Raw genomic sequence first — 27,179 nt, 5'->3', positions numbered from 1 at the left:
GGAGGGGAGGAGCTTTAGGAGATCGAGTGCCTCTGACCATCAAGGCGGATACAGGACCGCGCATGATTTAATTGGCTACGTCAGTGTCTTTGTACCGCAGCCTGGTTAATCAGGCAGAACGGGGTCGATGGGTCCAGGAGGGCGGTCAGGGTGGAGCCTTTTTTTTCTGCCGGCAACCGCCTTTTTTTTCCCCTGCGGCGGAGAAATCATTCAATCCTATTCTCAGAGCAACATTCCAGGATTCAAGTCACTTGCAGTTTCTTCCTGAGACAAGATGGCGCCTCCATCTAAGAAGTCGCGCAAGTTGCTGGATGATAGCTCCAGCGACTCGGAAGATGAATCTGGTGGCGTTCCTATCAGCAACGAGGATGTCGTTTTCAAGATCAATGAGGATTACGCTCGTCGCTTTGAGCATAATAAGAAGAGAGAAGAGATGCAGCAACGTAAGGCCACTCCACTATCTTGATTCTCTCAACGATTGGACTAACCTCTGGATCACTATAGTGGAGTCAAAGCTAGGCAAGTCTTCGGTACTTGGCAAACGTCGTGATCGTGACGGGGAAGATGAGGATTCCGATGAAGAGTCATCATCGGATGAAGAAGAGGACGATTTCGGAGAGCTGGCTACTGAGGCTGTGGATGTTGAAATCATGGACACTATCAAGGCGATCCGATCCAAAGACCCTCGCGTGTACGACCCGAATGCCAAGTTCTTCACTAAACTCGACGAGGAGCAACCACAGAACACAGAGAAGAAGGAGAAGCCAATGACCCTGCGCGATTATCACCGAGAGAACCTACTCAGCGGCGCCAACTTGGCCGACGAGGAAGACACGAGCAGTGCTCCTAAAACATATGCCCAAGAGCAGGCCGACCTGAAGAACGCCATTGTCAAGGAGGTGCACGCTGCTGTTGGTGACGAGGATGCGTCCGAGGAGGACGAGGAAGATGAATTCCTTGTCGCTAAATCCAAGCCCGAGTCTTTCCCCGAAGCTAAGACTGATGCAAACCTGGACATTGAGAATGCGGACAAGGATCCGGAGACGTTCTTGTCAAACTTCCTGTCAGCAAGGGCATGGATTCCGGCTGGCCGATCGGAGCTGCAGCCATTCGAGTCCGACGACGAGGAAGAGGACGAGCGGGCGGAGGCATTCGAGGAGGCATACAATTTCCGCTTTGAGGATCCCAGCAAGATGAATGCTACTCTCATGACGCATTCTCGTGACGCTACCAACCAGCAGTCTGTCCGCAGAGAGGAAAAGAGCATGAGAAAGAAGCGCAGAGATGCGGAGCGAGAGCAGAAAGAGCAGGAAAAGAAACAGCGCGAAATTGAGAAGAACCGACTTCGCAAGCTGAAGATGGAAGAACTGCAGGAGAAGGTTGAGAAGATCAAGGAGGTTGCCGGCATCCATGGAACTGAGTTGACGGATGAAGATTGGGTCCGCTTCTTGGACGATGCTTGGGATGATAAGGATTGGGAGGCCGAAATGCAGAAACGATTCGGCGAGGACTACTATGCCGAAACTGGACCCGATGGCAAGAAGCACCCCAAGAAGCCCACATGGGACGATGATATCGATATCAAGGATCTCGTGCCAGACTTCGATGAGGAGGAAGAGGTGCCCGCTGTGGCCGATTCGGACGTTGAAATGGCGGATGAGCAGGAGGGAGAGAAGAAGAAGAGCAAGGCGCAGGAGAGGAGAGATCAGAAGCGCGAATTCCGCAAGGATCGCATGCGTATCGAGGAAGCCGTGGACCGCAATCTGGACCTGGATATCAGCTTGCTTCCTGGAGCTACCAAGAAGAACGCAACCGGATTCCGTTACCGCGAGACCTCGCCTCAAAGCTTTGGGCTTACTTCTCGGGATATTCTCATGGCCGATGACAACCAACTCAACCAGTTTGCAGGCCTGAAGAAACTTGCGTCATTCCGTGACCCGGAGAAGAAGTACAAGGACCAAAGGAAGTTGGGCAAGAAGGCTCGCCTTAGGCAATGGCGCAAGGACACCTTTGGTGATGAAGAAGGCCCCAGAATCTCCGATGAGGCTCCCAAGGCCCCTGCGGCAGACCAGGAAGATGTGGGCAAGGTTGATATCCGCGATGGTGAGCCCAGGAAGAAGAAGAGAAAGAGGTCGAAGAAGCACTAAATGCTTTAACCGAGCTACAGTCTTGAGCATGTATGTCCTTACAAGATCGTTGTCTTGTCTTGAATGGTTTCAGTTCAGAAAAGTTCTTAGCGATACATCCGTGTTTTGATAGATTTTAGATGCAAGATATACCTACTTCGTTGCATATGGCTGTAAACATCGCATTGGACAAGCTTCAAGGTGGCTTTGTATGATCTAGGTACCGTTTTGCTCAGCTAGGGCTGCAACAGGGGATTGAATGCACAATTTAAGATGTCTTCAAATTGGTGTATGTATACAAGATCCCGAGCGCTCAGGACAATGAATAATTAAGCTCTTTAAATGTACCTGGCTGAGTGTGATTGAATTTCTATAGGGTGAGTCGTGTACATCGACTTCCCAGACTGGGCTAGGTTATCATCCCGACGCAGCAGACTCTCAGGCCCTGTGGGCCCCTGCGTGAGGGCACAATCTGGTACACTGGAGTGTCCTGTACTCAGTAGAAGAGGCGAAAAAGTGGATATCATCATGGCGACAGAGCAGGGGGTCTAGTATTCATTAATGTGGATCCAACTGGACATTGTTTCTTCTGTTTTTAAACTTCGTAGTTGAACCCGTGTCTTCCCTAGGCGCATGGGAGGCAGCGATAAGCAACCCTACGGAGGACTATTTGATATGCGACGGATCCGGATCCGGAAGACTGCACAGATTTCTCCAACTCGAGGATGGAAAAAGGTACAATAATAGTAGTACTTGAGTAAAAATCAACCAGTTGACTATTTCGATACTCGATACCGATGTAAATCTGCCCCAGGTCCTAGAAGTTGGAACCTATTAGCACCTCCGCATTACCGAGTGAAAAGACTTCTCATTATTCACTCCCGTGCCTCTGGCGGCCTGGCCCAACTTCTCCGAGCCTTAGTATCCTCCGGACGGAGCGAATGACGGGGGGAAAACGCGGGATGACAGCCGAAAGTCGGTGCACGCGCTTAAATGAAAGTATACGAATCAGACTTCTACGTATAGATACATAGTACGAGGAGTAAATTATGAGGGTGTAGGACTAAGGGAAGGTCACATTTTTCTCCTTGGCCCGAGCAGAGACAAGTTTTTCCGGGAACCAGAATCCAAAGGAAGGAAATTCGCCATCGGGTAACCGGGAGGAGTTGGAGAAAGGGATGTGCGTCTCGACTTGTTGTTAGTTATGCGGCGGCGGCGGCTGCTACTGCGACTGCTGCTGCTGCACGCGGACAAAAGTTGGTTCGGTGAAGACGGGCGGAATCGCTGACGAGGCACTAAGGCAGCAAGTGACCGGTCTCTTTGTTATTATGAGGAGGAGGATTATTGTTGTTTTGGGGGCGCCGATGGTCCCGATATGGAATCTCCAACTGAGGCTCTGGGCATTGGCATTCTACAGAACAAATTGTCATGTCTTCATTAAACTATGTCCTGATAATGGACAAGTCTCAATCCAACCGAATAGTTAGTCTTGGATGAAATTAATTGATACTTGTAAGAGTATGGAGTACGTAGGGACGATTGTTTCTGCTCCATAAATAACTCAACTGCGAGAGATTTCCCTCTTTTCCCTTCTTCTCATATCAGCGGTCGGGACGGTTACTGGCGCGATCGGGAGATATCGGCTCTGGTTGCCTGGGCCAGCATTAGCGCCGGACCCAGTTTTTTTTTCACTTTTTCTGAATTTTTTTTCCTTGGTGGCCGGTAGACCCGCCGCCTCCTTTCCTCCCTCCCTCCCTTTTCTCCCTTTTCCCCTACTGTAAGTACAATGGGAAAACTCCCTACTCCGGACCGGCACCCAGATAGCCTTCTCAAAGTGGACTAGTGTGGCCGCTGTTCGCCGCCGCTGCCATTGCTTTGACTGCACATTCAGGCCAGCGAAACAAATTTCCCTTTCTCCCTCCCTCCCCCCCCCCCCCAAAAGAAAGAGTCCCAAGAGAGTCCTAGCGTCTCCGCTCGCTTCTTCCCGCTTACAAGAGCCCTCCGTTCGCTATTTTTTCTCCCTTCCCTTCCCTTCTTCTTTCTCTTCTTTCCCCCATCCCCCCGTGAAGTGTCCTGTTTGTCTGGCACTATCTCTCTCCTCTCTTTTTTTTGTTTAGTTTTCGTTTCTCACAGCCGTAAAAATGGCCAACGGTGACGTTAACCAGGCCGACAAGTCGGTCTTCGGCATGCCCGTAAGTTGCTACCTGTCCCTTCGCTCGACAGTCCACCAGTTTTCCGCATCACGCGCCCTTCGATATCCAACTCGAAATGGCATTGAATGAGCCGAAATGAGCTTGCATTGTGTCGAATGGGTCGGGGTTTCGAAATGCTGGTCGATCTGCTTCATTGTCGATGGAACGCAATGCTAATAAAAATTTTTCACAGGGCTTCGTCGTCGACTTCATGAGTATGTGAAATCCCAGGTCCCATGGATCGATCGCCACCCAATGATCGATCTTTCATCCATTAATCAACGACATATTATCGACTGCTATCTATGGATCAATGATACTAACTACTATCCACAGTGGGTGGTGTTTCCGCTGCTGTCTCCAAGACTGCTGCTGCCCCCATCGAGCGTATCAAGCTCCTCATCCAGAACCAGGATGAGATGCTCCGCGCTGGTCGTCTCGACCGCAAGTACAACGGTATCGCCGACTGCTTCCGTCGTACCGCCGCCGCTGAGGGTGTTGTCTCTCTCTGGAGAGGTAACACTGCCAACGTCATCCGTTACTTCCCTACCCAGGCTCTCAACTTCGCTTTCCGTGACACCTACAAGTCCATGTTCGCCTACAAGAAGGAGCGTGATGGATACGCCAAGTGGATGATGGGTAACCTTGCCTCCGGTGGTGTATGTATTCCCGATCTACACGAGTGTTTTGAAGACGGGCAGTCACTAATCAGACGAACAGGCTGCTGGTGCCACTTCCCTCCTCTTCGTTTACTCTCTGGATTACGCCCGTACCCGTCTCGCCAACGACGCCAAGTCCGCCAAGGGCAACGGTGAGCGTCAGTTCAACGGTCTCGTCGACGTCTACAAGAAGACCCTCGCTTCCGACGGTATTGCCGGTCTCTACCGTGGTTTCGGTCCCTCTGTTGCTGGTATTGTTGTCTACCGTGGTCTGTACTTCGGCATGTACGACTCCATCAAGCCCGTTGTTCTCGTTGGTCCTCTCGAGGGTAACTTCCTTGCTTCTTTCCTTCTCGGCTGGACTGTCACCACTGGTGCTGGTATCGCTTCTTACCCTCTTGACACCGTTCGTCGTCGTATGATGATGACCTCCGGTGAGGCCGTCAAGTACAAGTCCTCCGCCGATGCTTTCCGCCAGATTGTCGCCCGTGAGGGTGTCAAGTCCCTCTTCAAGGGTGCTGGTGCTAACATCCTCCGTGGTGTTGCTGGTGCTGGTGTCCTGTCCATCTACGACCAGGTCCAGCTCCTGCTCTTCGGAAAGAAGTACAAGGGTGGCTCTGGCTAAACGATTTGACTAAAAAGGTCAAATCTGTTTGAGTCGGTGTGAATCCTTCTGGGGAAGGGGTTGGCCAGTCATCCGGTGTAACTACCGGATGCTGGACGATACTGGGGAGGATAGAAATATGCCTCAAGAATGACACGTTTGTCTTGGGCATAAAGAAGTGTGTCATTTCCTCTTGTACCAGTTGTATTTTACTGCCTGCAAAGCTTTTCTTTTTCTTTCCAATATCTCCTCGTAGTTTGCCTCTGTAAACCTTGTCTGGTAGACTTTTCCGAGCCTGGTCACCTGATAACCGTCACGTGCACCCGCCCCATGCAGTGACGTCGTTTATGTCGTACTGGAGCAGGGAGTAGCTCCTTCAACGCCTCGAACTACAACTTCGCAGGGCTAGATCGCATTCACAATATGGACGACAGAACTTCAAACTTACACGGTGATTCCCCTAAGAGAACCTCATCCCGAGGGCCGCAGCCAGAAGAAGTTGTCGTTGACAGCTCATCGCAACCTCCCACCACCGCGGCAGCTACCTCAACTGCACCATCATACTCACCCATCTACGCCACCGCGCAACCCAACGACATACCTTCTTTGCCCGTGCAAACGCCAGCGCCTGCGCCGGCAGCACCTCCATCCTCAACATACACCCCCACACCAATCACCATGAGCGACGCCCCCATCCCAAGCTCGAGCATCACGGCCACGACCACGACCACGACCACGACCACCTCTCCCCCACCCCCACAGCCAGGAGCTCCTCCCGTCCCAGCACCTACAACTTCAGCCTCAGCTTCCGCCCTAGGAACCTCCATACCTCCACCCCCCAAAGCAAGCGAGATCCCGAATCCAACCGCCACAGCAGCAGGAGCACAACCACCAGCACAACCACCACAAACAACCGCAGCGCCAGCAGTCACAGCAATCACCCCATCAACAACAAACCCCCAACCCCCATCGGCCCTCCAACCACAACAACAATTCCCATACAGCACCACAACACAACACCAATACAGCCCCCCAAACCCAGCCCCCACGGCTATCCCCAACGCAACAACAACCCCCTACCCCTCCCTCTACCAGCCTCTGACCAGCGCCACAACGACTTCGCGCCCGGCAGCGACGGCGACGGCAACGTCCCAACAACTCCCGCTGCACTACGACCCCGGCGTCTCGGGGCGGGTGGATCTCGACGAGGACGGCGCGGCGGGAAGCAGCATCATGGCGAACGCCAAGTCGTGGCTCCGCAGTGCGGGGACCAAGTTGGCCGAGGTGGAGGCGGAGGTGTGGAAGAAGATTAATGATGTGCATGATAAGTGAGCCTCTCCTCTTCTCTTCTGATCAAGAAACAGTAGTGGGGGGAGGGGGGTCATGTATCTAGTGGGTTGGGGGAGGGGGTTTGAATATTGAACGTGTCTTGCTGTGTTGGGCCAGGGGGAGGAGTTCTAGGATCTTATCTTTGTTGCTTGTAGTTTGTTTTTGGGTGTTTGGGGTGAGTGGGTGGGTTTTTGTTCGTGTCAACTATCGGAGGTTGTAGGGCTAAAAGTGAGTATCTGGTTGTTGGGGGGTGGTAACGCTTGCCTGTTGCGGAGGTTGAGAGTTCCAAGGTAGCACTTGGTTCAACCTGTATATGTGATAAGCTGTTCAATATGATTACTGCTTACCTATTGATAACCAATCTATAATAAATCCTCTTAACGTGATGGTGAGCAACAAGTAGTCTATTATCTCAATCCTAACCAGGCAAGAATATACAACAAGCAAAACTTGAAAGATGACCTTGGTCTATGGCTAGCATAGGTGTTTGTATTAATGTCTATATATAATATTCACACGGTCTCACAGGCAACCTGTAGGACCCATTTGACTGTTTCCTGAACCCGTCAAAAATATGCACAATGTGGAGTGGTGATTATCCCGTGTCATCAAGTATATATGTACTGTAAATGTGTTGAAGGCCCCGGAGGGCTCAATGCAGGAAACGAAGGTGCTGTCAAGATAGCAGCGGAGGTATCATAGTCATAAGTCCATGCCATCACCTGACAGAATGTCAAAGCTGACTGCGCGTCTGTCAGTGTTGAGCTGACGACGTTGGCATCGTAGCGATGCCGTCAAAAGAAGAAAAACGCCTTCATGTCAATCCCAGATAAGCCAAGCCAACTCCCAATGCAACCCGGGATCGAACCAGTCGACCCGTGGTGTTCGTGCAGCATGCTGGTAGCTCCAGAGATGAAAGTCGAAAGCAAAAATGTATGTACTAAGAAAGGAATAGTCCAGCCTCACAATAGGTCATGCAAAGTTACCCTAGGATGGCCGGTCGTCACTGGCCATCGAGCCACATCACATCGATCCAAGCCGTAACAATGCGGCTGCAGCTGCAGCGCGCTCATCCCCGTCATTCATGGCATTATCAGGTGGATTGAACCCAAGCTGTTGAATAGGAAAATTGCGCGGTGCGGATTTTGCTAAAGATGAGGTTGCCGGCCCTCCTCCACGGAGTTGAGGCGACTTGCCGCTGCCGTAGACAATACCGCCTGAGGCGTTGAGGGATCGTGCACGTAGAGCATCAGCCCCTATCTGCGCCCAATCCTCCTCATCTGTCACATCTTCCTCCCCCCAATCCTCGATTGGCATTTCGTCGTCAGGGGCCTCAGAAGATGAGCAGTACTCGCGATCGTTGCCGTCCAGAGACATCTTGTCAGCTTCCTCTTCCAACATGCTGATACCGGGACGGCCAAACTCCATCTCGGTTGAATAGGAAAACACGGCGGAATCACCCGCTACGCTGGTGCCATAGGGCTGCAGGCTGTCCCTCTTGGTGGTGGGAATCTGCATGCCCCGCTGGGAGAACGTGTCCGAGGGGCTGGAGGGGGGCGACATGTTCATTCGTTGCGAGTCTCTGCGCAACGGTTCACCACGACGCCGTGCATCCCAGCGACCCCAGCCGACCTTCTCGAAGGTCACATTGCTTTGAGCGACAGCGCTTTTCTCGTCGAACCCTCGACCCTCCAGTGCGGCCACAACCAGTCTCCGTGCTTTGGCCGGAGGGATACCCGAGAAGCCGGGGACAGAAGAAGTCAGATAACCCATCAGGTGGCGAATCGCCAAGGGTCCATGCTGCAGCATAATCGCCGGAAGATGGTGTTTGGCCAACATTCCAGGAGTTATAGCTCCGGTGCTATCGAGATCATGGGCAGCGAGGGAATTCGCCGTAACATCTCCAAGGTCGACGTCCGAGTCCACATGCGAACAGGCAAGCGGAGAGTAACCCGACTGACCGACATCCTCTCGTCTGAAGCCCTGAGGCGGCAAAGTTGGCGATATAGAGTTGGGCGGTGTGGGCAACAAAGCAGGAGCCCCGGGGCGAGTCGAGTCGCGACTAGCCATAGGGAAGCCGGGACGCGGCTTGGGGATGTCAACCGAGGCGGTCTTACTAGCAAGGGCCATAGCGATGCTGGACGTGGTATTCTGGAAAGCCATGATGGGTATTTCGAACACAGGGAGAGGAATGCTTCTATTCAACCTGGTGGCTAATTGTTGATCTGTAATCACATGAGTCAGATGAATGATCGACCAACCATAGCTGCGCAAACCAAACAATGGGAACAATGAATGGAGGGAGATGACTAAAGTTCCAGACCCAGTGCAAACCCCCTCCAACAGCCACAGATCCAGGGTCAAGAATGACTGATGTAAAAGGGAAAAAAGTGTGGTTGGTGAAAATCGGAGGCTTGGGGACTTTGACTCACAGTAATCTGTTGACAGCAGATCGTAGAGGTGCAGACGCAACGGTGAGCGGACTTAGTATGCAAGCCAGATGCGATGCGACGCGCTAAGAGGGGCGTAGGGTTGGTTGATAAGGGGAGGAACGCGACGGGTGGGAGACAAGTAGATCCAGGGGAACAATGTTCACACGTTGTTGGCAAGAAACCACGTAGAGTCGATGGAAAAAGTTCCTTGACAATTCAGACAAGAGGAAGAGTTTCGGTCGAAGAAAAGAAAAAATAAAAGGAGGAAGGAAAGAAGGAGGAGGGGAAGGGAAAGGAGGAGGGAACGCAAGGAGTTGGTGGTTGCAGTCCGTCAATAATAATAGTAGGTAGGTAAGAATAGTAAGAATAGCACAATGGAATGTCTTGTCAGCCGGCGCAGCAGCAGCAGCAGCAGCAGCAGCACTGCAAGTCGTGCTAGAAGGAAATGTCCGTTCTATTGCAGATGATACACGGCGGTCAAGTACTCAGGAAGTACCAGTGTTATCGCTTTTGCTCTTCGGGTCATTTGTGTTTCTCAGTTACTTTTTGAAAGGGGGGTTCAAGTGCCAGGGAATGGGAGAAATTGACCAGCCTTAAGAATCCCAGTCCAGAGTGAGTGAACTGAGTGTGACCCTCTCTCTTATCGCGGGATTTCCTTGGACAAAGCATCTTTTCTCCTCTTTCTCCCAAACCCCCTCCCCCCGTCATGCCGCCCCATACCGGCGGACCTTTACGGGGTCCATACGAAGTCGAGTAACTAAGGGCTAAGTCCCATGGCTGGGGCGTGGGCTCGAGGATTGGTGGACACCAGTTGGGCCCGCTTGAAATCGCACCGGGAGGATCCGGGGCCACCAGCCCTGGTATCGCTGCCGCTGTTCTCTTACCGTATCGGAGGTATGGGCTGTGTACCTCCAAAGTATCGGCCTTATCAAGGTCCAAGGAAGTCCAAGGTACACCGTTCTCCGGTGCTAGTCGCACAGAGAGGAAGAAGAACGAACTGACTGACGATGATGATCATGAATATCCCACTAGTCAGTCGATCATCAGCTTGCTCCTCCCCTTCGCCTCCATTCCCCTCCCCCCGCACTAACTACATTGCACTATGTATTCCTTCAATGTGAATTTACAATTCAAACAGCTTCAGAGTCCCAAGAGACTAATGAGTGGTAGTTAACCCTGAGATACCCGCCCACTAGTTTACCCCTCCTCTACTCCCCCAAAACTCCCAACAATCAACTTGCGATGATGTAAATTGGTCTTGAACATTTCCTTGGTCTCCGGTTCGAGCAAACAATCTCCACTTTATTCCACCGATCGACGGACATATCAAGGCTGGTACCTCGTGCCCGTGCGCCCCTCTCCCACCCCCCTGGCGTCTACAATGTAGGTTTGGCTAGAAAACCTGGTGAGGGCAGGAACCCTACCGTACGTGTACGCCTTGCCTGGTCGAATTCTGGTAGGCGACAATCTGCCATGACGACGGCACGTGGGCATCGGGCACTGTACATGCGCCGTAGGATTCTATGCTGACTGGCTGACTGGCTTGCTTAGCTGCTTGCCTTTCCCCCCTCCATCAGAAGAGAGAAGACGGGTGGGTGATTTGCCATCCATCCTTGTCGTCAATACTGTGTAGTATCGAAGTATTCGAAGGTAGTACTGAGTACTCCGTACCAACCTGAAGAACTTTCCGGTGGTCGAGGGTGGCCTCAAAATTTTGGCACCAGTTTTAGCCTGGATCAACGTGATTCTCAAAGGGAATCCTATTGATCCAAAGGCTATCCTAAAAATCTCTCATGGTTGCATTAATTATAACTCGGTTCAGAAAATGCCACTGTGTGCTGACTACACAGTCCATCACTGCGAGCTTAAATGTCAGCAGCTTTTGGGTAGTAAGTCAATGGCTGACAGACCCAAGGTTGGGGGCTGATCCAGCCGCAGGATGTCACAAAGATGGGCTGTCTCCATAGGCCTTCAATCGGCCCTTCGTTGCATTCAATGCATTGCAGCTCTTTGCAACCTGTGGTTTCTATTGAATCGGTTTTGAATAAAGTATAGGACTCGTCCCTTGAATGTACTTAGAGTACGACGCTTACAGAACCTGTCATGTAATGTTAGGTAAAAAAAAAAGGTACGGCAATAGATCGGGGGTGGATTTGCATACTACAAGAGGGTAAGACATGTCAATCATCATTCAAACTAAACCGGCTCTCAAGCTAAACTGATACATCCTCCGGCTTGAGATATATATCAATAAGAGATCACCCACACGGCATGCGTCTGTGACATGCTCTTCCCCTTCATACCTACCGTACTGCACAAAGGGGCAGGTCCAATGCTCACCGACAAAGACATGTATGTCTTGCAATGCCTTCTCTTGCAAATAGGTTTTGAAATTTAGTTTAAGACAGGTAGAATGTCTTGAGGGAAATCAATACGTCTCAGGTCGTCTGGAGGTTCCATGTTGGCTGTAGTAGAGTTGTTTCATCGCCATCAGCCTCTCAGTCTACATCTCATTCACCTTTCATGTCATGTGGAGATAAATCTTCTTGAAGCGAGCACTGGTGTGGTAAGAAGGTTGCGCAGGGTAAATATGTTTCATTACGTTCAGAAGCAATTGTACTTGAGAAGTTAGTGGCTATTCACAAGGTAGCATTGAATAATCATTCAATTTATCAAGTATTCAAGTATGAGTATTTGTCGGCCAGCAGCTCAAGCCACAGCACGGCGAAGTTGCTGGTGCCTGATGCTGCCATATAACTCAGGCATCAAGCCACAGCTCCCGTGGCGACGTCATCTGACCGGACCGTAATCCGCTTCCGATCTTATCGGCCTCACATCCGAAAACGCACTTCTCCAACTCATTCCCACCCTTCGGAAATCAATCCGCCTCTCTCCCCTACGGGGTTAGAGTCCCCCTCTCCCGATGCTATTACCCAAGGACCAGAGAGAACGTTTTGCCTGTCGTAGTACAATTTTCAGTAGGCATAATGGGCTCTGCCGTTGAATTTGTGCTTGCCGATCGGTCGTCCAGACGTGCATCCACCCGACGGGACAATCCCTCGGAATGGGCCCGGGCGACTGAACCCACCGTAACCGTCAAAAAGTAGAAGGGCTGCTTGCTTTCTCCTCAATCCAGAAACTCCTTTGCCGAAACGTCGCTTTTTCTGGCGGGCTTTGATCTACATATATCTGGGTCCGTTTCCCCCTCCCCGGATAGACCGCGTGGGTTTCTTCTTGCTTTCCCTCATACTGACTTGCGGAAGTACTTGCCGTCTGCAGGAAGCGCGACTCCAACGATATCGGTCTGGAATTCAAGAAGGTTAGTCTTATAATCATATAACGAGAGTATGGCGGCCAATTCGGAGAGCGGTGTCCAATACTCGCCTGTCCGCGAGGCGGGTCGCATTTTCAACCATCTCTGCGACCAAGCCGAACGTCTCAGCTTGCCTGCGGAAGTAGCGGAGCGCAGGGATGCTGTGTCATTCACGTCCACCCATGACCAGATATATTACCCGATCCCGTTCAAAGAGACCGAGACCTTGGCTGCGTTGAAAGGTGTGGAGGGAGCAGTGGCAGGCGCAATTGCTGATTTGCGGTATGGACCATCAACTCAAGCGCGGAATGTCAAGGTGAGCCTCGAGCGGGCCACCGCTTTTGGTTGCCAGGCGTACATGGCCAAGGTGGATGGATTGTCCAAGTTGGATCCGGAAGTGAAGAAGAAGCTGAAAGGTGGGCATATTCTTCCTCCCTGAGGCGTCAGTGTTTGTGTGGCTGATTGTCCTAGACACGGACTTGCTCGCAGCCCAGTCGAACGGCTACCGTCGGATGTCGGCGAATCTGTACAAGACCAAGAACAAGGACGAATACTTCCACATTCATGGCTCACTAGAGGCTACCACGACGCTGAACATGATTGGATTGGAGGGTCAACGGCCGGATCTGACCGATTATGAGGAGATCATCAAGGTCATCGAGAGCCATGTGCAGAAATACTCCGCGGCGGAGTTAGAGGAGATGAACAAGGAGAGAAGACAGGCCGGTGTGACGGCATTCAAATACGAGGACTTTATCCAAACTCCCCATGTACGGATTCTCGGTCCCCTAAAGAGGACATTCACGCTGACATATGTCGATTAGGGCAAACTCAACGTCCAGGAACCGGCTTGGAAGGTGACCCGTTTGAGCGGCGACCTGCGTCCCACCCCATTCCCTGCTAGTCGCAGCGGCAGCAAGAGGATCCTCGAAGGGGTCAAAGTTCTGGAGCTGTGCCGTATCATTGCTGGGCCTACGGTGGCACGTATCTTGTCGGAATATGGTGCCGACGTTTTGAAGATCACCAGCCCTAAGCTGTCTGATGTTCCCTTCTTCCAGGTGGACGGCAACATGGGCAAGCATGCTGCTGACTTGGATCTCAAGTCTGAGGACGGTCGGCGTCAATTCGAAGAGCTTTTGGCTGACGCCGATGTTCTCGTAGACGGATACCGCCCAGGGGCTCTCGAGAAGCTAGGGTACGGACCGGATGCACTTGCCGCACTGGCTGAGAAGCGCGGCAAGGGTATTGTGGTTGTGAATGAGAACTGCTTTGGATACGAGGGTGAATGGGCTGGCCGCCCAGGCTGGCAACAGATTGCCGACTGCGTAAGTCGCCTTGTTCATTGTCTCGCGTCCCACAACCACAGCTGACTTGCTTTACAGGTGAGTGGTATTGCATGGGCACAGGGTGAATTCATGGGTCACTCGGCCCCAATGGTTCCCCCGTTCCCCATCTCCGACTACGGCACCGGATGTATGGGAGCAATTGCAGCATTGACGGGTCTCTACCACCGCGCGAAGCAGGGCGGCTCCTACCACGGCAAAGCTTCGTTGATGCATTATGATCTGCTGCTCTTTGCCGTTGGCAAGTACTCGGACGCCATCCAGGAGCAAATGCGCGCGGCGCAACCCCCCGAGTTCTTCAAGCTGCGGCACTGCGACAGCGTGGATCGAATCTCTTCGACCGTGCTGAAGATCATGCAGGCCCGATTCCCCCACCTCTACGCGGCTCCTGAACAAGCGGGAGAGGAAGCCCTCACTGAGATCTGGTACTCCAAGGCCTATGGAGGGGACATTGAGATTGTGCGGCCCATCACGGAAATCGATGGTGTGGAGAACAGTTTCATCCGAGCCAGCCGGCCTAATGGCACGGACCGGGCGAGTTGGGAGGATTTCGAGCAGCAAGAGGAGGATTTTCGGAAGGTTTAGGTTTGACGCTTGGTAGAGGTCTTTGTACATATTCGGAGAAGTAGCAGCATACACATCCTGATTTATTTTCCGGCCATCCGTCGTAGTATATTCGCTTGTGTGAGGTAGCAGCAGCGAATCTCATGTTAAGCCTACCATAGCAAGCACATCGCGCAATGATTGTAAACAAAGCCCTCGAATACCTCAATGAATCAGTCCCAAGTCAATCTGAACACGGCAACTGGACAAATTACCCGCGGACAATTCCAACAGTATGAACTTGTTCAATCCGCACAAACCGTCGGATGCACCCTCCTCCCATCGGATAGCAATTCCCCCCCCCCTCATCGGCCCGATCACTTTTTCTACATGACTACAAAGTAACCTGACATCATCTCCACCACGGTGTATGTACCCCAAAACTAAATATCGAAATCGAATCTATAACTTCAAACATATGCACAAAACCCAACCTCCTCATCACATTAGCCAGCTCCCCCATAAAGAAACCCAACCAACACAATGACCTACCAAATCGCCTCGCACGCGACCCTCTCCCCCCCGCGCGCCGCGGCGATGATCTCCTTCCTGGAATCCTTCTACCGCACCAGCGACACCGAATCCGCCCACGACCAATACGTCCAGAACTTCACGGAAGATGCCACGTTGATCATGGGGCCGAAGACGGCCAAGGGACGTGACGGTAACCCTGCCCCTGTCCCTAACATTCATCCTACCCCAAGTCTCCCCTCCCCTCCCCCGGCACATCGTCATCTATACACAGAACAAGATACCAGAGCCCCCCCCTCCCCCCCCCTCCTGCCTCTCAAGAACCTAATTCAGACACTCAAACAAACACCAACCCCACCGCTGGCTAACACATCCCCGGGAAAAAGAAATCCGTACCCTCCGCCACGGCCTCTGGACGCACGTCGCCTCGCGCAAACACACCCCGGAGCGGGTGTACTTCGGCGGGGAGGGCGAGCTCATGCTCTACGGGACGGTCAAGTACGTTCTGCGGAATGATCCGGGGAATGAGGTCGAGGTGCCGTGGGCGGGGAGGGTGGTTTTTGGTGGTGGTGGTGAGGACACCGCGGAGGGGGAATTGAGGATGCGGTTTTATCAGGTTTATTTGGTGGGTTTTTTTTCTTTTCTGTTTTTTTTTCTCTGATGGGTTTGGGTTCGGGACTAACTGGCTTTTGATTGTAGGATCCTAGTGCGCAGTCCGGGAGGAAGTAGAGGGATTGATTATACTGTTTGCCCTGGTTGGATTGGGTGAATGGATTCTTTTCGGGTCCTTGGGGCTGGGGGCTTTGGGGCTTTGGCTTTGGTGTGAAGAGGAATGGAAAACGGGTTTGGGAAGTGGGAAACTATAGAATGGATGTTAAGAAGAGTTGGGGTTTCGATATTGGGTTTGGTTCGGTTCAAATCAATTGATTTACTGGTCAATTCGTTGGATAGTCTGTTTTGATAGGGGCGTAAGTAAGGGGAGGAAGGTGTGTACTGTAGATTCATGCATGCAGGGAAGCGAGGCAGCAACGGCGGAAAGAACAAGAGCGTAGTGTACGAGAGGCACTTGTTGCTAACTTACAGTCTGCAAGAAGCCAGCCCGCAAAACAGGGTTGCGCCTCCGGACCACCACCACTCCACGGAGTCCAGACTTGGTGGTCTCTGCATGGCTCGAGCGCAGACGCATTGACTATAATTAACCCAGCCTGCCAACTTCATACTGCGATACCATCCATCGAGACTATGGCATCTGGGCTGGGCCGACGGAAATTCTCCCCAGACGAATATGTACTACAACTTAATTGCATACAATGATCCCATGGTGATGCTATCCCCCCAGGATAACAGGGTCAAGTCAAAAGAAAGGGAAAAGAATTCGTTCACTTGCCAATGCCCGGCATGAACAACTGAAATTCGAGGGGGAGATATATGTCAAAAAATAAAAACCATCATTCAAAGTTCATCCTCTCTCTAGTTCCCATTGTTGTCTTGGTCATCTTCGAGTACCCTGCCCACACGCTGAGATCATCTTCCATCCGAAAATAGATTTCCCATGAAAAAAAGTTGGCCTGCCTCGCACCCTTTAACCGTCTGCCACACACACGAAGTTATACATGAAGTCGACTTGTAGGGTGAGAAAGGATTGTTGAACCCAAAATCGCCTCTTCCCTCCCCCTAAGTTTCCCACTTTCCTTTTTTACTCCTCTCAAACCCACGTCGAAGGATGAAAAAGGCGAAGAAGAGAAAAAGAAGTTAGAAGAAGAAAAAGGACGAGGGTTAACATCAGGACTTTTTCATTATTTTAAAATCGAAATCCGGCGGGACTAATTTACTCGTCGTCCTCCTCCTCGTCAACGGTGGTCTTGGCGATACGGTCAAGATCACGCTGGCCGCTCTGGGTGATGCGGCGGCCACCCTTCTCCTCATCGGTCTCGAGGACACCGATCTTCTCGAGGGACTGGAGGATCTTGCGGTCGACAGAGCCGGAGGCATCGACGTGGTGGTTGGGGCGGGAACCGCGGTTCTTGACGGAACCGTGGACCTTGCGGAGGCGGCCAACACCGACGGTCTTGCGCATGTAGATGTGACGGGCGACGGCAGCAGCGCGGACGTAGTACCTATAGAGTAGAAAACGGAGACTCGGTCAGATCTTTGCCCGGATACGAACGAGTTGTCAGAGGTGAAGAATGTCGTACCAGTCGGCATCCTGGGGAGGGAGCTCGTTGGAGGCGGAGGTCTTGACAGTGTCAACCCATCCTAATGGCGAAAACAGATTAGTTCTCTGATCCAAGTCGTTTGCTTCCTCGCGAGATTGCGAAAGTTATCGGTGGTGTGGTATAGAACGAACCAGGAATGGGGAGCTTTCCCTGACGCTTCAAGAACGCAGAGTAGGCAGCGATGAACTTCTGCGCCTGTGTGGTCAAAGACTCGTTAGCCGACCCGTTCTTATCGGTCTTCTCAAACATCACTCATTGCAGTGAAGCCTGTCGTGGTTCGTGCGGCATTTCAGGCAGATATGGCATGGCATAGGCACACTTGGGAGAAGAGATAAAGTCGTTCGCGGGGTGATTGATCGCTCAGCTCAAATCGCAAAACCGTTTTTGCTTGTGAAAATTCATATATTGCGGAGAGACATATGGCTGCAAGATATTGATTTCTCGTCCGATCGCGGGGGTTCGTTCCATTTACATATCCCTGGCTTTTTTTTCGTGGACTATCCTGCGTGGTTTTCCGTAGAAGACACCCGCGTTGTCCGAAGTACCGCCGATTCGTTTTGATTCCATGCTCCCTTGTTTGTCTTGTCGCATATTGTCTTGTTGTAGTGATCGCTCCGTGCGTCGAATTGTGCTGCCCGCTTGTGTGCAATATGCCTCTCTCTTTCGTCTGTGCCCGTGCCATGCCATATCATGCTATCCATGCCCCCCGACCGACGCCTCGCCGTAATCATCATGATCATATCAAAAGGAAGCGACTTACGTCGACATCGCGAACGGTGACACCACCCATTTTTGCGACTTGTGGACCTCGAACGGGGAAATCGAAGAGGGAGCTGAAGAGAGGGACGAGGTGGGAGGATGGGTCGTCGTTGTCGTCGTTGAGGAGTCGGCAGGTTTCAAGCCTCGAAATTTCGGATTCGCACACAACATTCGCGCTCGTAGTGCCTCTCGGTTGGCTGTGGGCGCTTCGCTTAGCCTTTTCGGGATTAGCCGTACCCTAAGGGGTTGGTGCCTGAGGCCGACATATCAAGACATATCAAACTGATTGCTACCCGCATCTTCAGGCAGGACAATGTTCATGCCTGATTTACTTCCCGCATCCTTCGTACCTTACAATTAGCCGAACGAACATTAGTTATCCAAACAAACGCTTTGCAATTCGTACTCATCATTATGTCAGAGCAGGCGAACTCTATTATCATACAGTGTGAAATCAATCGCCGTAATATACAATCTAATTATGGTAGCCTTGTCATCAATCGTCAAACCCAGTTCCTAACGCCAGTGCCAGTCAATGCCAGCGCCAAATCCAAATCCACATCAATTCTCCTCAAAGCGTAGGCGCTCGCTTCAGCCCGACGCAGTACCGCACAAATAAGGTATCGATAAAGTGTTCGTGTCGGATTCCCGGTGGACGTCGTCGTTCAAACTCTTCAATCGCCGCTTGGACACTGAATCCGCGTCGTTCGATCAGGTAGCAGACGATCAGGAATCCCGTGCGATTGAATCCGTAGTGACAGTGAACTCCAACCACTGGACGTGGGCCTTCCGGATTGTCGGATTTCTCCATCATCTCGGTGATCTCATTCTGCAGCCGATCGATCAAGGCAACGAAATCTCGAACCTCATCCGGCGTGGGAGGTATCTTGGACACCGTCGGATGTTTGTGGTAGTGGATACCGCCCTTTTCCATCGATGCTGGGTTGTACACCGGATTCTCATAGCTAATGTCAACCACAGCATAGATGCGGCCACGGTACGTCTGCGAGAACAGGACCGGATTGTGCTCCTCGTCGACTTCACGCAGCATCTTCATGGCCACAAAAGTATCATCAATGCGTTGTGAGACAGGCGTAACCTTTTTCCATTTGGCCAGATTCTTCACGTCCCATTTGCCGGAGGTGTTGAGATATTGTAACTGCCATCCCATGCTTAGACGATTGTCGATATGCTGGTTAAGAAAGTCTTGGATGATTCCGGCCAGTGTGCGATAAGTTGCACGGTCGTAGATCAGTGCATGAGATGCTGGCGCCGGGAGGATAACAGTCTTCACAGCACGCTGGTGCCCGGTCGCTTCGTCCGTCGTATTTGTCAACTTCTTCTCGGCAACTTGCGCCTCGAGTCCGAAACTTTCCTCATGTGCCAGATGGTCGTAGGACGCGGGAGCCTTGTCATTTATTGCGGAGGCATCGGGAATTGGCGTCACGGTATCGGCGCCGTCGCCAACACTACGCCCGCTCTGCCCGAAAAATTCGAGTATCTTTTGGAGCTCGATGGGCTTGTTCACTGCATCAGCCTCGCCAGCCACGAGCAAGACAGGAATTTTGACACCTGCCCACACCGCCTCACCCGGAATACCCCCAACAGGATTACCAGACTTATCGTAGGTAGGGAGCGTTCCCCAAGCCATCCGCCTCCATACCGGGGTTTTGCTCTGCTTGTTGTAGCGTACTTGGAGCTCCCTTGTATCTGGATCTGCTGCCGCACCAACAAGTCGGTTGACACTGCTGCTATGCAGGCCACCACGTCGATCCCAGGAGCGCCAAAGGTCAAAGACCGGGCCGGGGATTTGAAGTAGGCGACGAAACTTGGCAACGTCATGGGCAGGTGGAGGCGTCGCACGGGGGCAAGCAGCAACAAGGCCCAAGATATGCTCCTTCAGACTGGAGCCAATCCAAGAAGTGGAAGACGCCAATAGCGCAGACAGGGAGCAGCCCAGGCTATGAGCTATCAAGACCACACCTTGCCCTGCATCCTTATCGCGGTGTTGCTCGATGGCTGTTGCCAGCAGCTCTGCCAGCGCCTCAACGGTATATGCATCCCAGGAATCTGGATTGAATGACGACAATCCACATCCTGGAAGATCAATACCAAAGCAAGGCCCAATGTTTGACAAGCTGGTCAGGAGATGGTTGAACTGTGCCAACGATCCGCCCAGGCCATGTACAAAAACCAACAGCGGAATCGGAGTAGGCTTGGTGGGAAGCTTATCCATCTGCGGATGCGGTCGGTTGAAGGTTCTAATAGACGGATAGGTCGCAACTGATGTTGTATATGACAGGTATGTTGAGTGTTTCTTTAACAGACCCGGGTCCGTGTCATGCGCTGCTTTCAACCAGTCAGTCACCGAAGGGAGCAGCTAGGGTGTTAGTTCACTCACCATTTTCACGCTTTTCATGATGCTGAGGTGCTTCCCGTTTTTCTAATATGGTCTCATTGGAGCCGAGGCTCAGGGAGCCAGTACTATCATAGTCTTCGTCTTCCGATGAAGTTACAGTACCAGCAGAGCGCTTCGAGTAGTCTTTGCGTAGAGCGCGGCGAAAGCGCTTCTTAGCTGGGGTTGCTCCCCAGCCCTTTCGCCGCAAAATTGAGGTAACGAAACCACATCCGACCATCGTGACAATGCAGGTAGTAAGGAACACAATCTTTCCCCAATTCAAAGTTCCATCGTAACGAGAGATCTGAGTAAGATGAGAGAGACAAATAGAAATGCCCGAGCGAGAGAATGTCGAGTAGACCGTGTCCCATGCACGCAAAAGCGCACCACTTTCGACGATACCAGGACGGGATGTGGTAGGGTAAGTCGGTGGTACAACTGAAGAATCCATCCCCAACGAAGGCAGCCGCGTCTGCGAGGCTTCCCAGGCTTATATGGCTGATGACCAAGAGAGCTTGTTTCACCCGCTCACCGTCCTTCCAAGCCCCAACGCCCAGTGCCGGGGGTTCCCTGTCGACCAGCGTCCAGACCAAGAATCGGGAGTGACGAGGATCCGTTCTGGAATGCGAATCGAACCTTCCACGAGCCAGAAGTACAGCACCTCCTTGGAAGCTAGACTGTGTTTCCGGATCGATAGTGAGGCAAAGAAGCGGGCCAATCGAGGCAATCACCGTAAGATGGATCTGCGCTACGGACCTGCGCCGGACTGAAAAGGTTGTCGAAGGTAAGGAGCGATTCCAAGCCGCCGTTCTTAGTGACTACTCTTAAGTGCGCCCCCAGTCGAATGCACCAATGAGGGGCTGATACCCAACACGTTGGTGTCCTGGCTGGATTTAGGCACCCCCAGAGAATCTGACAGCTCCACCGGCCTCTGATGGGATCCGGCAAGGAGTGGTACTCGTATATCAGGGGCTTCCGATGACGACAATATGCTCAAATCCTGGGCGACGAAACACAAACGAGGACCCGACGGGTCACATGGGACTATTCGTTGTTCCAACGGGTCGCAAGGTATCAATAGGTCTTTACGTCGCAACTGATTATTGGAAGTTATTAGTCAATGTGCCGACGTGAGTCCAGAGAGCTGTTACGCGAGGGCGGAGGACGTATACAAGCACAGGCTGCAAGGTACCGTGGGCAGCCTGGAGAAGTGAGGAATATACCTTGCGTAGACAGCAAAGACGACCAAAATCACAACACCATTCGCCGAATGCGATCCGAACTTTAACAAGAGGGAGTAAACCGCGGAGCGGGAATCGATATAGGAGGCAAGAGATCCGGAAAGAAACTCAGTTTTCGGCGGAGATCAGTCTGGAAGTGCCGAACGCAAACGAGCCTGTCAGAGACTCGGAGGCAACACCGTGGAGGATATCTGGAATTCTTGTTCGTCGCAAATTTGCCGGCGATGAATCACATCCACTCATGGCGTCACGCCGCATCCCGTGGCATGACTAAGCATAAATGTATGCCTGAATAAAGTGGCATAAACACTGCATCGCTAAGCTTGTAAATCATCAGGCTTTCAGAGAACATGTCAAATTAACCCACACAGGGTTCTGTTTACGTGATAGATGTTTCAGGTTCAGGTCAGTCAGGCATACGCCTACGATCAAAGCCGGATGCGGAAACCTAAGGGATCTAGAAGACGACTTGCACTGCACTACGAAAAGAATGGCTCGAGTAAACGGGATATATCGCAATAGGTCTTCATTTGCTCTCACCGCTTACCATCAGTCAATTGAATTGTACAAGAAAAGACAACAAGTGTCATGTTCTGGATCTAGAAAAGATCCGTCATGGCTCCGTGGGAAGCATCTCCAACAAGTCGGGCATACTTGGCCAACACACCCCGTGTGACGTTGGGAGCCGGAGGCTTCCACTCTTTCAGCCGTTGTTGAAGTTCCTCGTCAGAGACATCCATGCTAATCTCGTTTGTCTCTGCATTGATGGTGATGACATCGCCGTCACGAACCACTGCGAGCGGTCCCCCAACGGCGGCTTCAGGTACAATATGACCTACAATAAACCCGTGACTGGCTCCAGAGTACCGCCCATCTGTAATGAGGGCCACGTTGGTGAGTTTAGCTCCCATGAGCGCAGCACTGGCTTTGAGCTGCTCTGGCATTCCTGGCCCACCCTTGGGGCCTTCGTAACGAACCACAATGACAAGGTTTTCGCCGCGGGGGATTTTGCCTTGGTCCAGAGCTTCATTGAGAGAATGTTCCTTGTCAAACACCCGTGCCTTGCCGACGAAGCGCGTACCCTCTTTGCCAGTGATCTTGGCTACGGCACCTCCAGGGGCAAGGTTGCCTCGAAGGATCTGAAGGTGTCCTGTTGACTTGATTGGATTGCTGAGAGGCCGGATGATGACCTGGTCCTCCGGCAGTGATGGGAAAGAAGCCACATTCTCGGCCAGAGTTTTGCCAGTAATCGTAGGTATATCGCCGTCGAGCAGGCCCGCTGCAATCAGTAGCTTCTGAACGGACGGGATACCTCCGATATCGTACAGGTCCGCCATGTAATACTTTCCACTGGGGGCAAGGTCAGCGATGAAGGGAATCTTGTTGCTGACTCTCTGAATATCATCCAGGGTCAGATCAACCCCGGCTGTCCGGGCCATAGCCAGGAAGTGAAGGACACCATTGGTACTTCCTCCCAAAGCCATTGTCATGACGAGGGCATTTTCAAAAGAGCGCTTTGTCAACAGATCCCTCGGTCTGATGTCTTTCTCCATGCAAATCTTGATAGCTTCCGCTGCCTTGACACATTCCCGCATTTTTGACGGAGAGGAAGCGGGCGTGGAGGAGGAACCGGGTAACGAAAGACCCATAGACTCAATCGCTGTGGCCATTGTGTTGGCGGTGAACATGCCTCCGCACGCGCCTGCAGTGGGACAGGCATGTCTCTCAAGATCATCCATGATCTCGTCTTTAGTCTTGCTAGTGTCGCCTCCATCGTCCGGTTGACGCAAGGTGTCGTATACATAAGCACCAGCGGCCTCGAAACAGGAAGACACGTTAATAGGCTTCCTAAGAAGATTGGAATAGCCAATTTGAATGGTACCTCCGTAAATCATGATTGAGGGGCGATTGTGTCGGGCCATTCCCATTACTACACCAGGCATATTCTTGTCACATCCTGGAATGGCAATGCAAGCATCATGGTACTGAGCGCAGGTGACAGTCTCGACACTGTCGGCGATCAATTCGCGGGTCTGGAGGGAGAATCTCATGCCTATCTTCCAGTCAGTAACAGCCTCATTCATGCAAGGACCTGAATGTACCCACCTTCACTGCCCATAGTTATTGCGTCCGACACCCCGACTGTGTTATACTGCCACCCGATCATACCCTGTTCTGTGATTGCCTTCTTCACCGTCTTGCCCAAGTCTAGAAGATGCATATTGCACGGGTTGCCTTCCCACCATACAGAAGCAACTCCCACCTGGGGACTCTTCGTCATCGCATTGTTGTCGGGAATGCCTGCCGCATAAAGCATTGCCTACATTGAATCTGGTATCAGCGACCGAGACCATGCAGCGAGCGAACCTGAATTAAGCTAACGAACCTTCGCACCAGGAAAATCATGACCCTTCGTGATGGTCGAAGACCATCTGTTCAAGACAGGGGTGCCATCCTCATGCTTCGCATCGGCTGGGAGAGCTGGGAAGTCAATGTATTTGGGTTCTTGGAGGTTGGAGGGGGCGCCGGCTGGCTTGGTGGGGTCCATGTTGGAGCTTGCTGAATGAAAATGTATTGGTATTGTAGAGCTTCTGGCGCGGACTTCTCTAAGCCTGTTCTACCTAGAGCTGAGCGAGGCTGGCAGAGAACAGACGAAGATGTCGATGCAGAATTATTCTTCGTGCTTCGTGCTCAAGGTTATGAGGGGGAGCTCCTCGATCGGAAGTGCGGCGACCCCGCCATCGGCGAAGTGTCCGATTGTGGGGGGAGGACGACATCCGCGGCACTCTAGCGGTAATCGGAATCAATCTCGTTGTGATTTGAAGACAGCTTCGACCGAGTGGGTCCACCATGTCGTCGCTTGGGTTGGAAAAGTGCAAAGCATGAGTGCTTCCAAGTTGTCATGAAAAGGACAGATTATGTCGTCCAATAAGATTTCTTTTTTTTGGAAATTGTTTCTTTTCCCTACAAAGCATACCTATTCATGCTTGATGATAGAGGACCCGTATTATTACATGTGTTTGGAGCTTGGAGCTTGACGTCTGTTCAAGTCGCTGCAGCAAGAATAGATTCTAAAAACTGCTGGGTATCTTTAAATCGTAGTCAATCCAATAACCTGAGTCAAGTCATCAAGATATGCGACTCATCAAGGTGAGAAGATCGTATTATAGTCAGAGATTTGGCAGGTCTCGACAAATCATACCGCACCAAAAACCAGTTATTTCGTGCTTTCTGATTAGCTGTTGTCCAGATTTTCCACAGAACCCTTCTCAATCGTAGACCAGTGGTCAGACTCATGCATCACTTCATCTGATGATGAATCCGTCGACGCGGTCGTCCTTTCCGCGTGCCGCTCTGACTCCGTTCCTCGGCGGGTGCTGTCCGTGTCTGCAGTGCCATCCATAGCGAACCCCACAATCTTCCCTGAGCTTGATTGCGGACGAGCGTCTTCTAGCACATCGCCATTCCATGGCTTGCACTTTTTCACAACCTCACCACATCGGAGACAGATCCAGCCTTCTCCCTCCTCGGCTTCCAGCTTCTGTACGATGCATACGAAGCAATATATACAGCCGCAAGGAACAGCCTCATACGGGTTGGCAGTATCGGTCTGAGCAGATCCAATGATGCCTCCAGATGACGCCGAGGCTGCAATGGCGTCACTTTCTGTTGCGGCGGCAGGGTTGTTCTCTTTGTAACAGATTGCACACGTTCGTTCTGGAAGAAATGCAAGCTCTCCCTGTTTGCCGTCCACCTCGTCGTCTTCATTACCTGATTTGAATGCAGATAATGCCTTTTTCCACAGTCTAGAGAGCCATCGGCGCCATCGGCTTATGCCAACAAGTGGCAAGAGAAACAGGAGAAATTCTGTGAATGCGTGCCAAACCAGCTGGCGATTCAGATATTCGAAGGACACCTCGCGGCTTGCTTGTGCAGACGGTGGCATCAAGCGTATGCGGATAATGCGATCAACCAGTGTCCTGTACCGGCCGTTGACCAGGAATACCAAGAACGAGATAAATGCGGCGATTGAGTGAGTGGCGGAGACAAGGTCGGTCATTCGCGACAGCATCCGTACCTCTTGTGATGGCTGAAACCATGAGCCACGTTCAGGATGGGTCTCAAAGGAGGGGCTCTGACTTACCTCGTCATAGCCACTTTCTTGGCTTATTAACCAACTTTCCCACTTGCCCCAAGCATAGCGACCGCCAACGGTGAGGAGACCATATAGAGATTTCTGCCACTTGGTGGGAGCCGAATGAACAGGCCCTTTGCTCCGACTATCAATGTATCTCAGGTTCTGTAATGCCGCGCCGTATGAGGCATTATGATCCCAGATCGAAAGCTTGAACAGGGCTGCACGAAGAGCGAATTGGATCTCGTGGGACCAATCTTCACGCATTTGAGGCTATTGGGAGTAACAATTAGCGCATGTCGACTAGACCAAGTGTACACAGGCTTTTGGGAAACGAACACCGTAGTACTTCAATGCATCTCCCACTTGTCCTTTGAGCAACCCCAGCAACTCCTCATCCAGCAATTCGGCGTCCACCTGACCGACGCGATAAGCTGGTCTCAGTCCTTCGCGGCCTCTTATAGCATTCCATATGGAGATTCCCGACGCAGGTAGTTTGTTGAGAGGATAAGGGAGTTTTTGAAGAGCGGCGTGATTGAGAGGGTGGGATTGTTGCTGTTCAGCAAGCCTGGAGCGAGCCTCGGCCTCGCGGAGACGACGACGTTCGAGAACCCGCTCTTGAGCAGCGGCAAAGTTTGTAGAACTCATCGCAGGATCATTGTTGGGTTGACTCGGTTCTATCTGTAAAAAAGGGGAAGGCTTCGTAATGTCGTGTCGATAACCTTGCAATATCCAGGAAAGACCTGAATGTTGTATCGGAGGTGATCATGCTAGCGAGGCTGATTGCTCGTTCGCTCGGCACCCCCGACCGGAAGGGAAACTGCCGAGGCTGGACACGATACACGTGACATCAATGGAAAGATAAGCAAATGTCGTCGGCTCTGTCAACTCGACAATAGAGTGCTACAAATTTGTAGGTAGACAACAGATCTTCATCTATTTTCCCTTTGACTGAAACTGGTCCTCATGGATCCAGCGCTATGAGGATCTGCAATCCCTCAGTATCCACGTTTGATGTCTTAGTCACTCTTAAATGCACCCATACCCCTGCTACAGCGATAACATTATATAAATATACAATGCATCAGGGATCAAATGCGACTGACCGGTGGGGTTCAATCTTTGGGCAAAACCCTGAGTCCTGCAAAGGCGATATCAAGAATAGTTTCCTTATGGTGAAATTGTTTCAATCTTGTTCATGTCTACAATATATAGTTAGCTAGCCAACAACCCCAGCCCTACAATACCTTCTCCTGCGCCGTAGAACCCTTATCCAGCCGCACGGCATGGAAATAATATGCATGCAGCTGTCCAATAAGTGCGATGAATGTATGGGGTATTTCCCCAGCCAAACTTGG

The 27,179-nt window shown here is 51.8% G+C and overlaps 10 protein-coding genes across 10 annotated transcripts; 5 read left to right on the top strand and 5 right to left on the bottom strand.

Annotated features, from left to right (window-relative positions):
• Positions 1-208: 208 nt before the first annotated feature.
• BO72DRAFT_444701 (ribosome biogenesis protein Kri1) lies at positions 209-2,321 on the top strand. Its single transcript, XM_040943874.1, has 2 exons — positions 209-443; positions 505-2,321. Exons 1-2 carry the CDS (start codon positions 275-277, stop codon positions 2,145-2,147), a joined length of 1,812 nt encoding a protein of 603 aa, XP_040805152.1. The 5' UTR covers positions 209-274; the 3' UTR covers positions 2,148-2,321.
• A 1,946-nt stretch (positions 2,322-4,267) lies between these two features.
• Positions 4,268-5,886, top strand: BO72DRAFT_518408 (putative mitochondrial ADP,ATP carrier protein (Ant); the record flags this gene model as incomplete). Its single annotated transcript, XM_040949646.1, has 4 exons — positions 4,268-4,318; positions 4,512-4,533; positions 4,655-4,977; positions 5,039-5,886. The coding sequence occupies 4 exons, from the start codon at positions 4,268-4,270 to the stop codon at positions 5,600-5,602; spliced, it is 960 nt and encodes a 319-aa protein (XP_040805151.1). The 3' UTR covers positions 5,603-5,886.
• BO72DRAFT_240387 (uncharacterized protein) lies at positions 5,804-7,267 on the top strand. The gene has a single exon (XM_040939919.1). It carries the CDS (start codon positions 6,005-6,007, stop codon positions 6,911-6,913), a length of 909 nt encoding a protein of 302 aa, XP_040805150.1. The 5' UTR covers positions 5,804-6,004; the 3' UTR covers positions 6,914-7,267.
• A 666-nt stretch (positions 7,268-7,933) lies between these two features.
• Positions 7,934-9,073, bottom strand: BO72DRAFT_455601 (uncharacterized protein; the record flags this gene model as incomplete). Its single annotated transcript, XM_040946239.1, has 1 exon — positions 7,934-9,073. One exon carries the CDS (start codon positions 9,071-9,073, stop codon positions 7,934-7,936), a length of 1,140 nt encoding a protein of 379 aa, XP_040805149.1.
• Positions 9,074-12,214: 3,141 nt separating this feature from the next.
• BO72DRAFT_444697 (CAIB/BAIF family enzyme) lies at positions 12,215-14,642 on the top strand. The gene is made up of 5 exons (XM_040943873.1): positions 12,215-12,535; positions 12,606-13,071; positions 13,127-13,425; positions 13,480-13,980; positions 14,038-14,642. The coding sequence occupies exons 2-5, from the start codon at positions 12,690-12,692 to the stop codon at positions 14,581-14,583; spliced, it is 1,728 nt and encodes a 575-aa protein (XP_040805148.1). The 5' UTR covers positions 12,215-12,535; positions 12,606-12,689; the 3' UTR covers positions 14,584-14,642.
• Positions 14,643-14,930: 288 nt separating this feature from the next.
• BO72DRAFT_474797 (uncharacterized protein) lies at positions 14,931-16,009 on the top strand. The gene is made up of 3 exons (XM_040947293.1): positions 14,931-15,265; positions 15,459-15,697; positions 15,772-16,009. The coding sequence occupies exons 1-3, from the start codon at positions 15,085-15,087 to the stop codon at positions 15,799-15,801; spliced, it is 450 nt and encodes a 149-aa protein (XP_040805147.1). The 5' UTR covers positions 14,931-15,084; the 3' UTR covers positions 15,802-16,009.
• Positions 16,010-16,900: 891 nt separating this feature from the next.
• On the bottom strand, positions 16,901-18,078 carry BO72DRAFT_492555 (40S ribosomal protein eS19; the record flags this gene model as incomplete). The annotated part of the gene is made up of 4 exons (XM_040948300.1): positions 16,901-17,189; positions 17,268-17,328; positions 17,420-17,483; positions 18,049-18,078. 4 exons carry the CDS (start codon positions 18,076-18,078, stop codon positions 16,901-16,903), a joined length of 444 nt encoding a protein of 147 aa, XP_040805146.1.
• A 514-nt stretch (positions 18,079-18,592) lies between these two features.
• On the bottom strand, positions 18,593-21,242 carry BO72DRAFT_240213 (RNA 5'-triphosphatase domain-containing protein). Its single transcript, XM_040939918.1, has 2 exons — positions 20,449-21,242; positions 18,593-20,393 (listed from the first exon to the last, which is right to left on the bottom strand). The coding sequence occupies exons 1-2, from the start codon at positions 20,894-20,896 to the stop codon at positions 18,619-18,621; spliced, it is 2,223 nt and encodes a 740-aa protein (XP_040805145.1). The 5' UTR covers positions 20,897-21,242; the 3' UTR covers positions 18,593-18,618.
• Positions 21,243-22,198: 956 nt separating this feature from the next.
• ilv3B (putative mitochondrial dihydroxy acid dehydratase) lies at positions 22,199-24,415 on the bottom strand. Its single transcript, XM_040947791.1, has 3 exons — positions 24,073-24,415; positions 23,793-24,006; positions 22,199-23,739 (listed from the first exon to the last, which is right to left on the bottom strand). Exons 1-3 carry the CDS (start codon positions 24,232-24,234, stop codon positions 22,286-22,288), a joined length of 1,830 nt encoding a protein of 609 aa, XP_040805144.1. The 5' UTR covers positions 24,235-24,415; the 3' UTR covers positions 22,199-22,285.
• A 275-nt stretch (positions 24,416-24,690) lies between these two features.
• On the bottom strand, positions 24,691-26,589 carry BO72DRAFT_444691 (pex2/pex10/pex12 family protein). The gene is made up of 3 exons (XM_040943872.1): positions 26,161-26,589; positions 25,831-26,094; positions 24,691-25,776 (listed from the first exon to the last, which is right to left on the bottom strand). Exons 1-3 carry the CDS (start codon positions 26,467-26,469, stop codon positions 24,922-24,924), a joined length of 1,428 nt encoding a protein of 475 aa, XP_040805143.1. The 5' UTR covers positions 26,470-26,589; the 3' UTR covers positions 24,691-24,921.
• Between the last annotated feature and the right edge of the window lie 590 nt (positions 26,590-27,179).

Source organism: Aspergillus fijiensis (genome assembly GCF_003184825.1).
Source record: "Aspergillus fijiensis CBS 313.89 unplaced genomic scaffold BO72scaffold_6, whole genome shotgun sequence".
In the NCBI taxonomy this organism is placed as follows: domain Eukaryota; kingdom Fungi; phylum Ascomycota; class Eurotiomycetes; order Eurotiales; family Aspergillaceae; genus Aspergillus; species Aspergillus fijiensis.
The sequence above is the reverse complement of the archived record's forward strand: the minus strand, read 5'-3'. Positions and strand labels throughout refer to the sequence as shown.